This window comes from Osmia lignaria, chromosome 15 (genome assembly GCF_051020975.1).
Source record: "Osmia lignaria lignaria isolate PbOS001 chromosome 15, iyOsmLign1, whole genome shotgun sequence".
Taxonomy (NCBI): Eukaryota; Metazoa; Arthropoda; class Insecta; order Hymenoptera; family Megachilidae; genus Osmia; species Osmia lignaria.
The window spans coordinates 10,079,458-10,095,699 of record NC_135046.1 but is presented as its reverse complement, the minus strand read 5'-3'; the positions used below and the strand labels follow the sequence as shown (position 1 = coordinate 10,095,699).

Genomic DNA, 16,242 nt, shown 5'->3' with positions numbered 1-16,242 from the left:
GTTTGTCACGGTTCAATGAGCGACCGCGGCTGATACAGCCAAAGACGATCTCGGGGATCGATTGAAATGCAAGAACTTGCGCCTAGCCAGTGTCAAGTATCCGCATCGAAAATTTTTTAAACAATAGCTAACTTGTTAAAAATATATCTACGTATATCCTGTGTCGATTTTACGTAACCACGTAAAAGGGCAATTATTTAACGATCACCAGAAAATGAAATAGACAAGCAGACTAAGTTGCTAGTATTACATGCAACGCTGCGCCGGAATAATGAGACGGGTGTTTCCAGGCCAAGGGTCACCGGAAACGGAGATTAGAAAGGGCATCGAGCATCGTGCGATGCTCGAAAACCAACAATTTTTACAATTCATTCAAAGAGATTTTAAATAAAAAGAAAATTAGGGTTCTATAAACTCATAGTAAAAGGTTGTACGATCAAGTATACATATGTAAATGTTTCATGCTCGTATCTGGAATCCAGTCGAGCTATTAATTTACTTAATACAAGATTGAAATCGATACCGTGATACTAATATGCCTTATCTCCAGACGATAGTTTTCTTATCAGAATCATTAATTCTTACATTTGTTCAACGTATTTATTGCTATCCATTAAATCAAACAGCAGATTTCGGGAAATTTAATTTCTCAGATAGCCAATGCTTTATCGTACATCGGATAAGAGGGAAAATAATTACGTTACTTAGAACTTAATTTCATCGTCGGTGAATGCTTAAAGAATTATCGCAAAGGTATTACGATAAAATTTAGAAAATATTGCTTCGTGAAACGATACAAACGGAGTGATACGTAAATGGAAGAAAAAGGAATTCCAGTTGGTGAGGATGGTGTACCATAACAAGACCGCAATCTATCAGTTTAATATCCCATAAAAGCTTCATAGAAACGGCGCCAGTGCGGTCGACACAAAAAGCAATTCACGAGACGATGAATCGTGGAAAGTGCCTCTTCCGAAGGTTCAATGTTCTCCTGGCCGATTGTATTTTATCTGACGATCAATGTCAGATGCTATTTCAAGGTATGCACACGAAATTGTCCGTAGGGCAATCGAGTGCCCGCGCGCTCCTCGGGAGCCCGGGGAAAGTACGCTGGAAATTTAAACTTCTTTTAATGAAATATAAGTATGGAGGAATAGAATATTCAATCGTTTGTATTTAAAACGAATCAGGAAGCTTACATTGCATCAGAATGTACCGAAACGTTCGATCCACCTCCGTGGGCGATTTTGCGTGGATGCACCATAGCACACGGGGGAACCCACCACCATCAACACAATCAATAATCAGATGGAGTATATATATCGAATGACAGAAATCCTCGTTGGTTTCTGCCCACTCGTTTCTTTTCTCCTTGGCCCAACATACGCGTTAACGAGCTTCACAGGGTGGCTGATGCGCCATTAATATTTTCCAGTCGCTTCTAACAATAAGACGTACATCACTTTTATGAATTTAACATTAGATTGCCGGAGAGAGTCAATTTCATTCATTTACGATTTTATTTAAATAATTTTTTTAAAACATATGTTGCTTTTTAATAGAATTATGAAATGTCCCCTCCCACTCCTTAGTTCCAAAAATCCATATGTGCAATCTAGTGTTAACGAGCTAGGGAAAAAAATTTCAGGTTTATTCGTTTGATATACCAGAGGAACTTATTGATTTCTTAGATGGAAAAAAAAAATGGAAACACGTCTTACCCTTCCATCAGCTAATATTACCCTGTCCAAAGTTTGCTAATGAAGTTCTATTGATTACCTAACTGGATCCGCGACTTGGGTTTCGCGTTAGCTAATGTACACGAGCAAACGTTGCGTTATTTATCCTAATATTTATTATTGTTCGCTGTAGGATCGTTGTCGCTTGCCAGCGACTTTCTCCGATCTTTCTGCTTGGTAAATTTTATCTGATCCGAGGAATCAGATATCAGGACATGTCAGGTGTCGTTCCGCGTGAAGCTGCGAATATCTACATGTCGGAAGAATGAATTCGCGCCTTTATTGTTGCTAGTTAACAATATTTTTATTGGAAGTTTAGTGCAACCGTGTTGAACGTATCGCGTAAGAAGCAGGAGAAAGTATTATTGTGAAATGATGATTTTGATGAGGAAATTAGAAAATCCATTGTTTCCTTTCTTTTTTGTAGAAATTTGTGCAATTTCATTTCAGTGAAATTTGTATGTAAATAAATTTTACTGGAGTTTAACAGTGTGTGGAATAGTAAGATTGAATTATATAGGTTCATTAAATTATCCGTGAAATACAGGCGGTAATTTACGTTTCGTATCTTCACGGATCACGTTCCTTAATTAACACCATCATTTGCAAAAGTGGGCCGCGAATGTGTGAGAATTTATCGAATCTCCTGGTTTCCTTTTTATCTTTCTCTCCAATTTCGCCCAAGTAAATTGGAGAAATTTTCTATGTCGAATCATCCTTTTCAGAATTTGCAAACAAAGAGGATCTAACTGTTGTATTGTACTATTATTCCAGGATCCTCTTTATGAAGAAAGCTAATTGTTAGTAGATCATTTGTTTTCTCAGGAAAGAAATAGTTATTTTATTAGATGTATACATATTTCTACACTCTTCATTACTATCTTTTGTATAAAAACTTGAAAAGACAATTTTCATAAAATGAAAATTGCTGATTTTCCATGAAAAAGATTAAAAATAACAGAAAATTAAATTTGTTATAGCAAGTTTATGATTCTAAGCTGTTCGAATGCTGCGTCACTCCGGAAGGACCAATGGCCGAAGGACGAAAGGAACATTCTATTTTTGGTGAAAACGTGCATCCGGAATCTACGGAAGTGACATTTCCTTAATCATGTCCCAACTTCTAGGAACCATTTGTCCAGGAACCTAAAATGGTATAGAGATACTTCGTACACCCATGGCCAATTTATAATAACAATTCTAACTTTTCTATTTATTTATTTTTTTTCACAGCACTAATTTTACATATTTAGCTTGATTCCAATTTGCCACTAATTTATTCACTAAATAACATTAAATCTCATAACTTGATTCAAATCAATTATCCTAAGTTAATAAAAATTCTACAAAATATTAAAAATAAAAATTCAACAGGGTACAATCACTAGTGACTCCCACGCCATTTAACATTTTAATGAATAAATATACTAATTAATAGAAAATAACAAATGGTAATATAATTGTACAAATGAATAGAAAGTAACGTTCGTTCGATTTCTCAAAGGTGTCTCACACAGGAAACAAACTTTCCTTTGAAAAATCTATATTGCGCAGACGTACAGTATCCCCCATCTATTTTCGTCCCTCTTTCTGTGCAATATTTATAGAAGGAAATAGTAGAGGGGAAAAGACAACTGTACGACCGTGCACACTATATTGGATTTAATTAGGTTTGTTGAACTTGCTTTTTACTTTGTAATTGCATTCGAACGGGTATCGCGGTAACAAACAGAAATTGGATACAAAGTTTAATGGTAGTCACAGTGGTTAATCACTAGAGTTTGGATTTTAAATGGTCATTTTAGTGGCTATTATAATTTACAATAAAAAATAGTCGATAGCCATTAGTATTCAACTCTCGGATGGCGGACCATGGAGAGAGCCACAATGTTAATTTAATTCCGTATTTCATATCAGTTTCATTTTTTAAATTTTATACTGTTCTTTTAAAATTATTCTTCCAGCATATAAAACTGCTTAAATTAGAAATTATTAAATAAAAAAATACAATTTCAATCATGTAATATCGGTTTTCAATTCAGCAAGGTAATTTCACCGTAATTATTAAATATAATTAACTGCCTTGTTTAAATATAATAAGTTAAGTGTATCAGGTAAACGATGCTTGTTTGAGAAATTGGAAAATTACGAAATTGATGTAATAAAGTGTAGGTAAACGATATATGATCAAGTTAGACGAGATAATCGGTGTTGCTTTGAAGGCTGTAGCAATTCACCGTAGATTGCTCAAAGGGTTTCCTAAAAAATTTCTAATACACCTTGTCTATAGGGGAACTAGTGATATTCACGCGTTAATAATCCGATTAGTATTGATATCCTATCCGGTAGACTATACATTTTCGGATATCGATATTGGAGATGAATCCTTTAAAAATAGACAAGCCACCCAAAAAAGTAATCAATATGCTGAAACCTAGTTAAAGGCTAGGAAAAAATATATCATTTTATGCTTTAGATTATTAAAATAAAATTATTTTGTATACTTATTTCTTTCTTATTTTCTTATACATTTCCATAAAATAATTTCAGAACAAATTTCATGATTATACTAATTAAAATGACTAATAAATATGCTAATAAGTGAATGATTCAACTACTTTATAGCGGAACAATTATTACATTAGATAAGTCCATACATCAAGAGCAAGTTGCATGCTCTTACGCTTCCACAATTATGATTTTATTACCGGAAGGTATTATACATATTTATTACCATCCTCCTCTAGCATTTCTAAGAACCACGTAACGCGATGCAATGGACTTTTCATGAACACAGAGAAATTTCATTTTACATATGTTTGTTTTGAGTAACTAGTAGAACCAGTAGATTGAATAAATTTACATAAATTTTCGTTCAATAATCGCGTTGCGTTTGAAATTAGATGTGCATCAAATGTATCGAAGAAAAAAGTACGAAAATGTTCATCGTTAATCAAAAATATGTTTCACGATGGGTGGACTCGTCGCGATAGCAAAACGTGTGAATAAAAGTGCATAAAAGTTTGCAGTGTCTGTTTTAAAACGACGGTCATACGGGGTTATTATACCATCTCGTTCTTAACTGGCTTCGAGGGACATCGAAAGTCTCGTAAAGCTGAATGAGAGAGCGTCGTCTAAAATTAAGTGATAACGTCACGTGCACTCGTGCCGACTGCATAGTGACATCATCTTTCGCGAACTCACGCACGATTACGCATTTTCTTTTCCTTTTATCCGCTGCCACGCCCCGTCTCTGCTTCATCGTTCCTCTCGTTGTTCTTGTTTAATTTTCTTCAAGCAAATTCTCCGTTTGCTCTCGCAAATGTTCATCTAATTCTCTCGTTCTGCGCGTAAGCGCAGCGTGAGTCGAACCAACCACCGAGTAAAATTTCCAAGGATATTCAAAATAAATTCAGATTTACAAGGTAATAAAGAGTGTATTAAAATAGATAATGTAAGATGTAACTGGTAGAATTAATTCTGGACACTTTATTCTTGATTTTTTTTTATATAAGCGACGCCGTAAAATTAGAATATAAAATATTAATGATTATATATTAAATAATTTGAATAAATGTGAAATTTAATTAAAAATTTAAAAGTGTCCAGAATTAATTCCACTAGTTTAAGAGAATTTCTAGTCAACTTTCACGGGACTAATGATCCAGCCAGATGCGATAATTAGTGAGTTAAAGCGCGTTAAGTGATCTCCGGAGAAGCACTCGGCGAGTCATTGCGGCTAGCTACAAAAGACGACGAATTAACGTATCTGTGAACTTGCGCTTATTTTAATCCGTACGCTCCTGAAGAGGATCTACCGCTTACTCGAACTTTTCTAATTATCTCTATTAGATTCGAAGCTGTCGAATTTCATTCGAATAAAAATCTCTGGACGGCCCTCCATTTTCCAGGAAAACCGTCGCGAAGGTTACGCAACGAATGGGAAGCTTGCGGGATATTGAAAGCTTTAGGGACGTAGAATGGATGGGGTTTCCACCATTTGGGATCGCTGAACTTCAAGGAGAATCGAAGGTTAGGGGAGGTTATGGCCCCTGACGGCGACGAGCTAGGGGACGTGGAAACGCGTGTACCTAGAACGAGGGTGAACCGAGGGTAGAACAAGGGTGCATAGACTGCATGGAGCCAGCCTCGTTACCAGGGATGCAACCCTTCCTGCAAAACACTGCTTTAAACGCGGTCCATCAATCGATTCGATTTGCACTCAGAATATTTAATTATTTATCTTATAATTTATGTACTATAATTTTATTATAATCACCTGTGTATCATTTTCAGATAAACATTTATAATGATAAAAATATTATTTATCGAATTATAGAAGGTGAATTATGACAGAGTCATGTAAATATTAGGGACCATTTTCTTGGCGTGATCAGGAGAGTACAAAAGAGTGAATGATAAAAATGTGAAATAACTGTGGCAGTGGGATTGTGTCCCTAACACCGGTTAGTGACACACCTAGGATTCTCTGTTGTGGCAGCCGTCGAACTACCGAGCCGACATCCTCACCCACGTTACGCTTGAATAAACCTATGCACAGGGTGTCCGATACGAACCTATCCACCGAAATATCTCCTTACACGTTAAATGGTAAAAGTACCACTGCAAAATAGCACATAGATATTAAAGTTCTAATTATTAAGAATAGGAATAATTAATTTTCAAATTTCAAATGTCAACCTTTTAATTTGATACTTTACATTATTAGTATAATAACAATACTACTGAAAATAATATTTTTCTATCGTTTTCTTTTAATTATTGGAGTGCATGTAATTTGGTAACCACCCACGGCAGTCAACGTGTTAATATTTAAAGGGTCGCACACGTTTGCTCATTATAATTTATCGCTCTTAATTATTCCTGATTTATTTATAAAATTGTCCGAGTAACGAATGGCATCATCACCATAATCATGTGTGATGAATCATAGGATTTAATGGCGAAACAATTGAACAGACGGATGTGGTAAGACTGCATACTCAAGACACATACTTTTCTCAGGCAAACACAATGATCCTGTATCGTCTAATTGTTTCGAGAAATTATTATTTTATTTTTTAGTATGATATAAAAATATGATGTTTATAGTTACGTTGTAGAAATTGTTGTTTCAAGGGGCTAGATTCTCAATGAATGACTCGGCTACGATTCTAAGGATACTTATCACGGGAAAAAAGGTCTATTGAGAACGGGTGGACTGGTCCACACGTGTAGGTGTTATTGCACGCGCATATGAGCTATCATAAAGAACACAGCAGGGCAGCAGATGTGCATGGTAATCGCAGGAAGACGATCGTTGCTAGAAGGGCTCTGCATTTGCAATCTTGACGAAGAACAATTGCTCTTTGAACTTTTCGCGGTACGTGTCGTGTAGGTGTCTTTTAGGATCGTCTTTCGTGCCAGCGTAATAACAATTTTCTTAACTCGAATATTTAACACTATACATTAATATTAGAACATTAATATCGTTGAGATTCTTATGAAGTAAAAATAATTTCATTCTCAAAAAATCTATTATAAATTATTAGAAAAAAAGAAAAAAAAAAAGAAAAATAAATTTGGAATATTGAAGAATAATTGTGCAATTTAGAAATCACTCAAATATCTTTAGAAAGAGTCTATCACTATTTAACCCTTCAACAGTCTTGATCAGTCGCGGCTCTCTCCATGGTCCGCTTAAATACTTAAATTAATTTCAAGTATTTTGTTCGTAGATTACAGAACGAATAACCCTTTTTCCAATTTGGCAGACCAATGACTGCCAGTTCACGGTCAAACGACAGCGGTTAGGCGCCACTGGCAAATGCACGCGTTTCAGCGTGAAGGTGGAGGAACCTTTATTTATGCTGCAGAAATAGCTCTATTCGCACGTGCGCGCCATTTGGCCATGGGCCATTTCGTGCTCCCCACTGCACTAACTCTTTGTCCTTTTTCTCAAAGATGATAGGTGAACATTGTTAACCCTTTCGTCTTGTAACTACAAATCTCACTGGTGACACAATTACGATGCAATTACAACAAAGTTACTTTTGAGTGCGGAATAATCGAGCAATTTATTTACATGATCTTTTATGAGGAAATTAAACGAACGTTCACCTTACTACGCGATGTACAGTGTATACTTGATCCACTACTGTATTTATACCTAGAATCTATATCTTTTTACGGTTGTATTACCAGTTTCGAGACGTTCTCAACATTACTATGGTCATGTACACTCGCGATCAGGCTTCCCTAGGAAAAATTTTTCTCGCCTTTTCCCATAGAAATCCCGAATGAAAATGTAGAAAACGGGGCCCATATATAAAAATCACATTATTTCGTTAACAAATTACTTTTATAATTAATATCATTGGAATTAAGATTCTGATGATTCCTGCTTCCTTTACATCGACACATTTCTATAGTCATAAAAATGATTCTCGCCTTTTCCCATAGGGACCCCAAAGGAAATGAAATTTTCCTCAAATGAAAATGAAATCCCCAATGAAAACCTAGAAAACTGGGCCCATATATAAAAATCACATTATTTCGTTAGCAAATTACTTTTATAATTAATATCATTGGAATTATGATTCTGATGATTCCTGCTTCCTTTACATCGACACATTTCTATAGTCATAAAAATGATTCTCGCCTTTTCCCATAGGGACCCCAAAGGAAATGAAATTTTCCTCAAATGAAAATGAAATCCCCAATGAAAACCTAGAAAACTGGGCCCATACATAAAAATCATATCATTTGGTATTTAAATTAAATTTAATGTTAATATCATCAGAATTAAAATTTTGATGATTCCTGCTTCCCTTACATCGACACATTTCTATAGTCACAAAAATGGTTCTCGACTTTTCCCATAGGGACCCCAAAGGAAATGAAATTTTCCTCAAATGAAAATGAAATCCCCAATGAAAACCTAGAAAACTGGGACCATATATAAAAATCACATTATTTCGTTAGCAAATTACTTTTATAATTAATATCATTGGAATTAAGATTCTGATGATTCCTGCTTCCCTTACATCGCCATTTTCTCTAGGGAAGTCTACCGTGCCCCGTACTGTACGCGTACACATAAAACGTCTGCATGTTCACAAACAGCCGTTTTAATTCAGCTGTGCGCACAAATTGCACAAAGCTGTCTGCCTGCGATCCGCGTTAAAAATACACCGCCACTGACGGTCGACACGTTTTCCAGTCTGTCGATAGTGAAAGCATTTCTGCGTTGCTTTCGTATCTTCCTACACGCGGTTATGTAATCGTCAAAACGCTTTTTCCCCTAGATTCGCCAAGCGTTTTACAGTTCCTGTGATTCATTCGATTGCACCATCAACTGATATACAGTAGAAGTTTCGAAAATATGTCACTAGTAAATAATTTAAAAAAAAATTCATTTTCTTTAATTTTATTTTTCAATATATTCTAATCCCACTGCCAAATTATTTTATGTATCGTATATAAAAGAAAATTAATTTCCTGATTTAGCATTCTAGGGTAGTTGATTAAGAGTTAATCAAGAAATTCCCTAATTTATTACCAAAGATACACCAACATGAGAAACACTGCTCCAAGACCCCTCTATATATAGAAACGCCGGTTTTATCTTTTCCTGTGGATATTTTCAGACAGAACTCCGCCCTTGGACATTATATTGTTTAGCTCCAGAGGGTCGTGTTATCAGCATCGACATTTTTTTTTATTTTTCGCGTTCTGTATTCAATTCCTCAGCGTGCAGCTGTACTATACAATCGTGTATCACGGTGTGATCCTATCGATCATCGATCTCGATCGATATCGTACAGTAGAGAAAAATCACAAGAAATAAGAAAAAGGAATGAAAATTCCTGCGTGCACAGCAATATATCAAATTCATGTTGCAATTTAAAGAAGATCAATGATCCAATTTTTAAAATCAATGTAAAATTCAAAGCACCTCGGATAATTTATGCTCTACTGTATTTTTCAAGTTTATCATAATTAGAAGATCCTAAACAAAAATCTAGGAATTTTTGAAAAATCTCCATATGGAAAAGGAGGAAATTCTGAATTCGAACATTTGACCATATCGCGGTGGTTTGGCAACGTTCCAGACGTATTGTCACCGATGGTAAGAGACGGCGAAATAGTGAGAGAGGATGAACGAAGAGAGAGGAAAAGAAGTGGGCGTCGGTCAGCGAGAGCGTTTGCTTCACGATTGTGAGAATGTTGAAGATTCTCGTGTGGAGCAGGAACCCTTGAAGAGGATCGTGCTGTTGCTATCAAGCGAGCAGGTACACGTAACTTCTATAAGCTAGCTAGCCTATGCCTCTGTTCCGACAGCCCTTCAAGAATGCAGCAGGATTCGAGCTCGGTCTCCAAGTTGAATTTTTATAAATTGATTAGAAGATCGTCTTCTGTCTGGTACTTGCTCCTGATGTTCCCAACATCAGCATTAGAAATATAACTACCTCCATGTAACACAATTCTGATCGAAAGAGAACGACGAAAAAAACGTGAGCAAAAAAGTTATTGCGGCAATTTGTACGTTGTAATACCTAATTTCCCTTTCACTTTGCTGCCTCATAGCTGCACTCGACAGATCTGCATTGTCGAAAGTAACTTGAGGTATCCGTAATAATACTAAAAGAAGCGATCATTTTTAATGTTATTTCCAAAATAATTGCATTAATTTTTATCAGTACTGGAATTCTTGGAATTACAACTTTTCCACACGTGTATTCGTTACAGTGTAATTTAAGATATTTAAAAAAAAAATATCAATTCAATGGAAATATTAAGTAAGATAAGATAGTTATGATGTATATAACATACGATTTCATTAATTTTTTTGAAATATACACCGATAAACTTGAATCAATAATGTATTTCAGATAATTGCGATTATAAGAAATTGTAGGAAAAACACAAGTGACGAGATAAAGAAAAATTGAAATTTCTTCAATTTGAATGAAAAATTGATAATTGTAAATTTCGATCCAACACCCTGTATATGAATTAAAATAGTATTGATTCAATATCGATGGAAACTCATTAATAGTGTTTATTAGAGCAACAGAAAAAAAATGAAAAGGACGAGCGTTGACTCGCTGAAGACCCCTAGACGATAAGCACTTAGCTTTAATTAGTAACTTTATCGACGCGTTCCGCACGACAATCAACGTTTTTACGGTTGAATGACTTGGCTAGCCAAGCAGCCAGGATTACGTGTTAATAGGTGAAACTGTTTCTTCCTACAGATAAGAAATTGATGCTCGACAGAGTATGTTTTTAACACCTTCAATCTTTATCATTGCACTAATCGTGGATCCGTATTATCTTTTTTTTAAAAGATAGCTTCATACGTTACAAAATCGAACAATTAAGGTTTCATCTGTTGAAAAGGTCTAGCCAGTCTAATATTACTAATTAATTTCTCTAGTTCCAAGATAGAAACTCCGATAGCATTGTAACCAACGGGTAAGTCGAATGTTTATTACAAACGCTTCCAGCAGTATGATTTACGAGGAAGCTATTACAACGATGCACCATACTTCGTTATCGAGCATCAGGTGTAACGCAACAACAGTTAGCCGCACCTTTAGGTCGGACGTGTGTAAAAATACGGGTTCAAGTAACTGTTGCAGCCGTATCAAATTATTTACTATTTTGTTATGATACAATAATGAATATGGAAAATATCTAACTCCAAGTTTCTCACCCTACTAACGATAACTTTAATTCAAGTGAATTATTTTATCGCCTCTGTTAATTAACCCTGTTACATCAAATTATTTAAAATACTACATAATCTACTATTGTGTTTTCCATGCTATGGGGCAGCCCGCGAGCAAAGTCCCGGCACAAACTCGAACCTACCGTTTGGTATCGAGTGAAAAGCCCGCGAGCAGCCCGGGCGCCCTACGGGCAATTTCGTGTGCAGGCACGCTATAAAAGCTTATTATTAAAATTAAAAGAGCATGGTTGACGGTAGTTAGATGGATACGTACAATGGGGTACATTCACGATACCAGAATTATCGAAATTATTGATTTCAAGAAGGGAGACTAAGGAGGTTGGACATTAAGACAAAGATATCTTTGGATGTGTAGAGTGGAGTGAAAAGGATAACGAATCGAATGATCGTACGTTAATGCGAGCCGTAAAGGGGTCTCTTTGTTTACGATACGTTCGTAGTTGCCGCGATGCTCGTTTGGATGCACAATCGAATCTTATTTGGTGAGAGCCGCTTCTACGTAGGCGTACGTATCTTTCTATACTCGGTCTCCCTTTCGCTCGGTGTAAATTCTCGTATTTGACCAGACATTTTCGACCCGGTGGAAAAAATTAACGAACGTCTCTAATAAATATTGTTAATTAATAGTAAAATAATTCAACCTACAAATTTTTTGAATTTCCCGGGTTTTATAATTTATTGAAACGCAAAGCACTTAATTGATACTCAATTCATTTTATTTCATTAATTTCTCTATTTTCTGTTAATTTAGCATACGACCGGTTCAGGTGTAATTCATTCTTTCAGTTTATGCAAATTGCACGAACATGTGAACCCAGCTTAACAAACACACTTCAGAAATAAATAAAAACCGTGTGATTCATTTGCAGCCAGGTTCATCTGCATTGCAGACAGGGCGGATCCAGAAGCCTTAGTTGGAAAGGGCGAAATATGCTAATTATACATATTTTGAATCTCATTTCGCAGGATTTGAAACTTAATTACACCACGTTTATTAATGCTTTTATCAAATAAGAACTTAAATTATGTATGACTGATTAAAAAGTAAATCAAAAGAAATTTTACTTTACGATATTAATTAATTTTTGTAATAAATTTCATAATCCTTGGAAGACCTTATGTTTACCACTGATAGCAGCTAAATATAACCACTATCGTGGAGTCATTTCAGTTTAATTATTAACAGGTCACACGTGTTGATACCGATCAACTTATTAATTACATTACATCTGTTAGTATGATAACGATGTTGTCTCTAAATCAACAAAGTACGAAAGTGCAAGATGCATATTTGAAAGGCATATTACACACGTAATGTGTATATTTTCAATAGTTTCTATTATTTCGTAATCTTCCACACGTTAATCCTGCCGTCAAATTTCTATTGCGAGCTAAATCGACGGTTGACGAGCAACGTGATCAGCGCGATTCAATTATTATCCTATTACCTTCACCGTTCACACATATCGGCGTAAATGGATCCTTTGAAAGCTTCTCAAAAGATAGCTTTGTAAACGTCGTTTGTATGCGCATCGATGCACATTTCTCTGAAATATCGTAGCCACTGGCGCATTTTAACGAACAGCCACAATACATCCTTCTCTGCCTCATAATAGCATAATTAACCATCGGTCGACGGATACTGGGTCATTCAAGACCCATCGTTACAATAAGTTAAAATTGTGAATTCATGAATGTTTTATTCAATACAATATTCAATACGAATTTTAAATACTAATAATGTACTAATATTCCTAAAATTGTGAAATAATGTGAAATCCTAGTTTCATTTGTGAGGTTCGATCTCGGACCTTCAAACGTGATAATCTATCACGCTACTTCGCCCCAAAATAATATTATTATATACTAATATTCTAAAAATTTATTCCCGAATATTGGGTCACGTTTAACCCAGTATCCGCCGTGCGTGTAACTACTGTACTATCCGTTGTTCGAGGATTAATAGAAAATTGTCAATCGTAGAACATAGCGTGAGTCATGGAATCCTATAGTACAGTAGACTCTCGTTATATTGCCACGTGAGCGATTTAACCTTCACACGGATTTTCAAGCTCTTCCACCATCGTAGTTTAAGAAAAAAATGAAAGTTTGGAAGCTTGAAAAATTGTCCGCGGTAATATAATGAGAGCGTACTGCAACTGCACTAGGTCATTAAGAATTACGAATGCGTCCTAACCCCATACGTACCAGTATACTGACAGTTCCAAATCTTCACGGATCACATGCCGGATGTGTGTATTAGGGCATAAGCAAAAAGTGTATATTACTCACCAGCACTTTGGTGAAGCGCCTCTCGAGTTCGACGGCGTCAGGCATCGGTTGCCTCGGCGCGCTACGGACGCTGCCAGTCCGTGCGTGCGGTCCACCCAAACTTCCCATGCCGAGGCTTGCTTGACAGGATTGATGAGGCGCGCCGCCCTTGACACCGCCGATGAACACCTCGCGCACACCGCCATCGCTCTCGCCGGCACGGCTCTGTACGATCCCCATTATTTCAGTCGTAACACGTATCCTGCGCCGTTGCAGCGGCTAGCACTGTCACACCAGGAGAAACGTCAACAGCCACGATCGTGACGGTTCATCTTCCACAGACCGGAAATCACTTTTTTTAACGTCGATTAGAAGACGAATCGAACCGGTCCGCGCCGGGCCGTGCAACAGGTACCAAGCCGTCCATTGCGGACACAAACTGACGAACGTGCGCGAACAACAACACGATGTAAACCTCTACTATCCACACTGCACGAAGCACTAGCTGCGTCTGCCAGGCCCGCTCCTCTGCGACGCATCACAGCCACTACGCATGCGCCATCGTGCGTGCCTGCGCCATCTGCAATGCGCGGTGAATTTGAAATGAGATGTGTGTAGGGTTGGTAGCCGTGGTGGTTTGTTGATAATTTCATTCCAGATGGAAGCACTATACATTAGAGTGTGATAAAATTGTACAATTTATATTATAAAATAATTAATTAGATTTAAAAACAATTGTAGATAAGATAAACTTAATTTAACAAAATCAATTGTTATTCAAATTCATATATCGAGTTAATAACTATCGATAAATCGATATATAAGGACGCCATTATTTCGAGATATCGATCTACTATCTAACCTCCAAAACAGTATGGCGTCGTTTTAGTGTATTGGTTAATAAAAAGTATTTGTAAATATTTGTAGATTGTATGAAACAAGACTAGTGTAAATCAACATTGGAAAAATGAAAAAGTCTCCGTTAAGTATGCCGAGTAGCAGCAAACCGAAGCAGAATTACAATTGGAAGGTACACGATCGTAAAAATAGGACAGGTTATAACTATATTAAGAGTGATAATTATCAGTGTACTTCTCCAAATCAAAACTCTGGGAATGATTTTATCCCGTTGAACGCCAGTTCACCATTGCCAGAACGAAATTGGCGTGGTTCTAGAGGTCGTAATCACCGTAATTCAGGTAGTGGTGGATTTAACCATTACCGGAACAATTATCATTCAACCCCAAAGTCGAATTTCAATAATTTGTACTCTCCTTACAAGCACTCTGGTAAACAATTCTATGGTCAAAAAAAGGTAATTTTATCATTTTCTTATGGTCACTAGTATAAGCAGCACAAAATATGTTGGTTTTCTTATATTTAGGGTTATCAAAAGGACGCACGTAAACAGGTAGATATATCGAACTACATAGATAGGACCTCCTTTTTGGAAGATCCTTGGGCAGAATTGATGAAAAAATTAAATGACTCCAAAGAAGTAAATGACTCAGAAATGTCGCCTACCTTTGAACCCTTGCTCTCCTCAGAATCAATTTATATAGATTCGAAAAATGAATTGGGGTTAGACGATACAGATGTTAGCAGTGTATCCAGAACAGAAAGCTCAATAGACATAAACCTTGAGAATGTAACATTCGGTCAAGAGTTAGTAAATAAAAGCAATGGCAGTAATAATGATAGTGTTTGTGAAGATTTCCAAGAAAATGGAGTTCATTCTGCTCCTACAACAAATGTGATTCAAGATCTTATATAACAGTAAGAGAGTGCTTTTAAGGAAATTACACTGCACAGTACTTTATATCTAAATTGTACATATTAACACTTAAATGTACATAGGAATTTATGAAACAGTTCTGTTATATGAATTGACGAATTAACGAAATTTTTTTTTTTCAAAGATTATTATAGAAGCATATCACGTATATGCATGATATAATACTTCTTTCAAACGATATTTTCACAAGAAGGCTGTGAAAAGATAAGTGTAGAATTATATATGTGCAATTCTTTAGTATGTACTAAAAGAGGTACATATATGTCAGAATACAAGGGAACAGTAAACACCAATTTTTCACCGATAGATTAAGCGGCTAGAAACTGTCGAAGCATCTAAGATCCAGCTATATTTAGTTAAGATTCAACTATATGAATTAAATTTAAGTTATCTTGACTAATAATTATATGAGTGCTGATTTATATTATTGAATACCCATCATTAATTTTAATCTTATAATATCATTAGTCCATGTATGGCATAGAAATGTACGAAGAGTTAATTGTATATATTTATATCAGGCGTGCATACGAAATTAAGTATGCATGGGATCTCATTTGACGGCGTGGAGGTACCCGAGACAGAAGCCTGTCCCCTTGAGCTACTTGCTGTACACGTCTGATCTATATTAACGTAACATAAGCGTAGAATTGAATAATCATTAATTACGTGCAAACGCC

The 16,242-nt window shown here is 36.1% G+C and overlaps 2 protein-coding genes across 4 annotated transcripts in view; one reads left to right on the top strand and one right to left on the bottom strand.

Moving 5' to 3' along the window:
* The window catches only part of Frl (formin-like protein), a 30,373-nt gene extending 16,085 nt beyond the window's left edge, over positions 1 to 14,288 (bottom strand). For all 3 annotated transcript variants that reach the window (XM_034315268.2, XM_034315269.2, XM_034315270.2), the window contains exon 1: positions 13,789 to 14,288. In XM_034315268.2, the coding sequence (XP_034171159.1) occupies positions 13,789 to 14,007 (219 nt within the window). In that variant the 5' untranslated portion in view covers positions 14,008 to 14,288. The remainder of the gene's footprint in view (positions 1 to 13,788) is intronic.
* A 201-nt stretch (positions 14,289 to 14,489) lies between these two features.
* LOC117600209 (uncharacterized) lies at positions 14,490 to 15,698 on the top strand. Its single transcript, XM_034315294.2, has 2 exons — positions 14,490 to 15,082; positions 15,152 to 15,698. Exons 1-2 carry the CDS (start codon positions 14,735 to 14,737, stop codon positions 15,539 to 15,541), a joined length of 738 nt encoding a protein of 245 aa, XP_034171185.1. The 5' UTR covers positions 14,490 to 14,734; the 3' UTR covers positions 15,542 to 15,698.
* Positions 15,699 to 16,242: the final 544 nt, after the last annotated feature.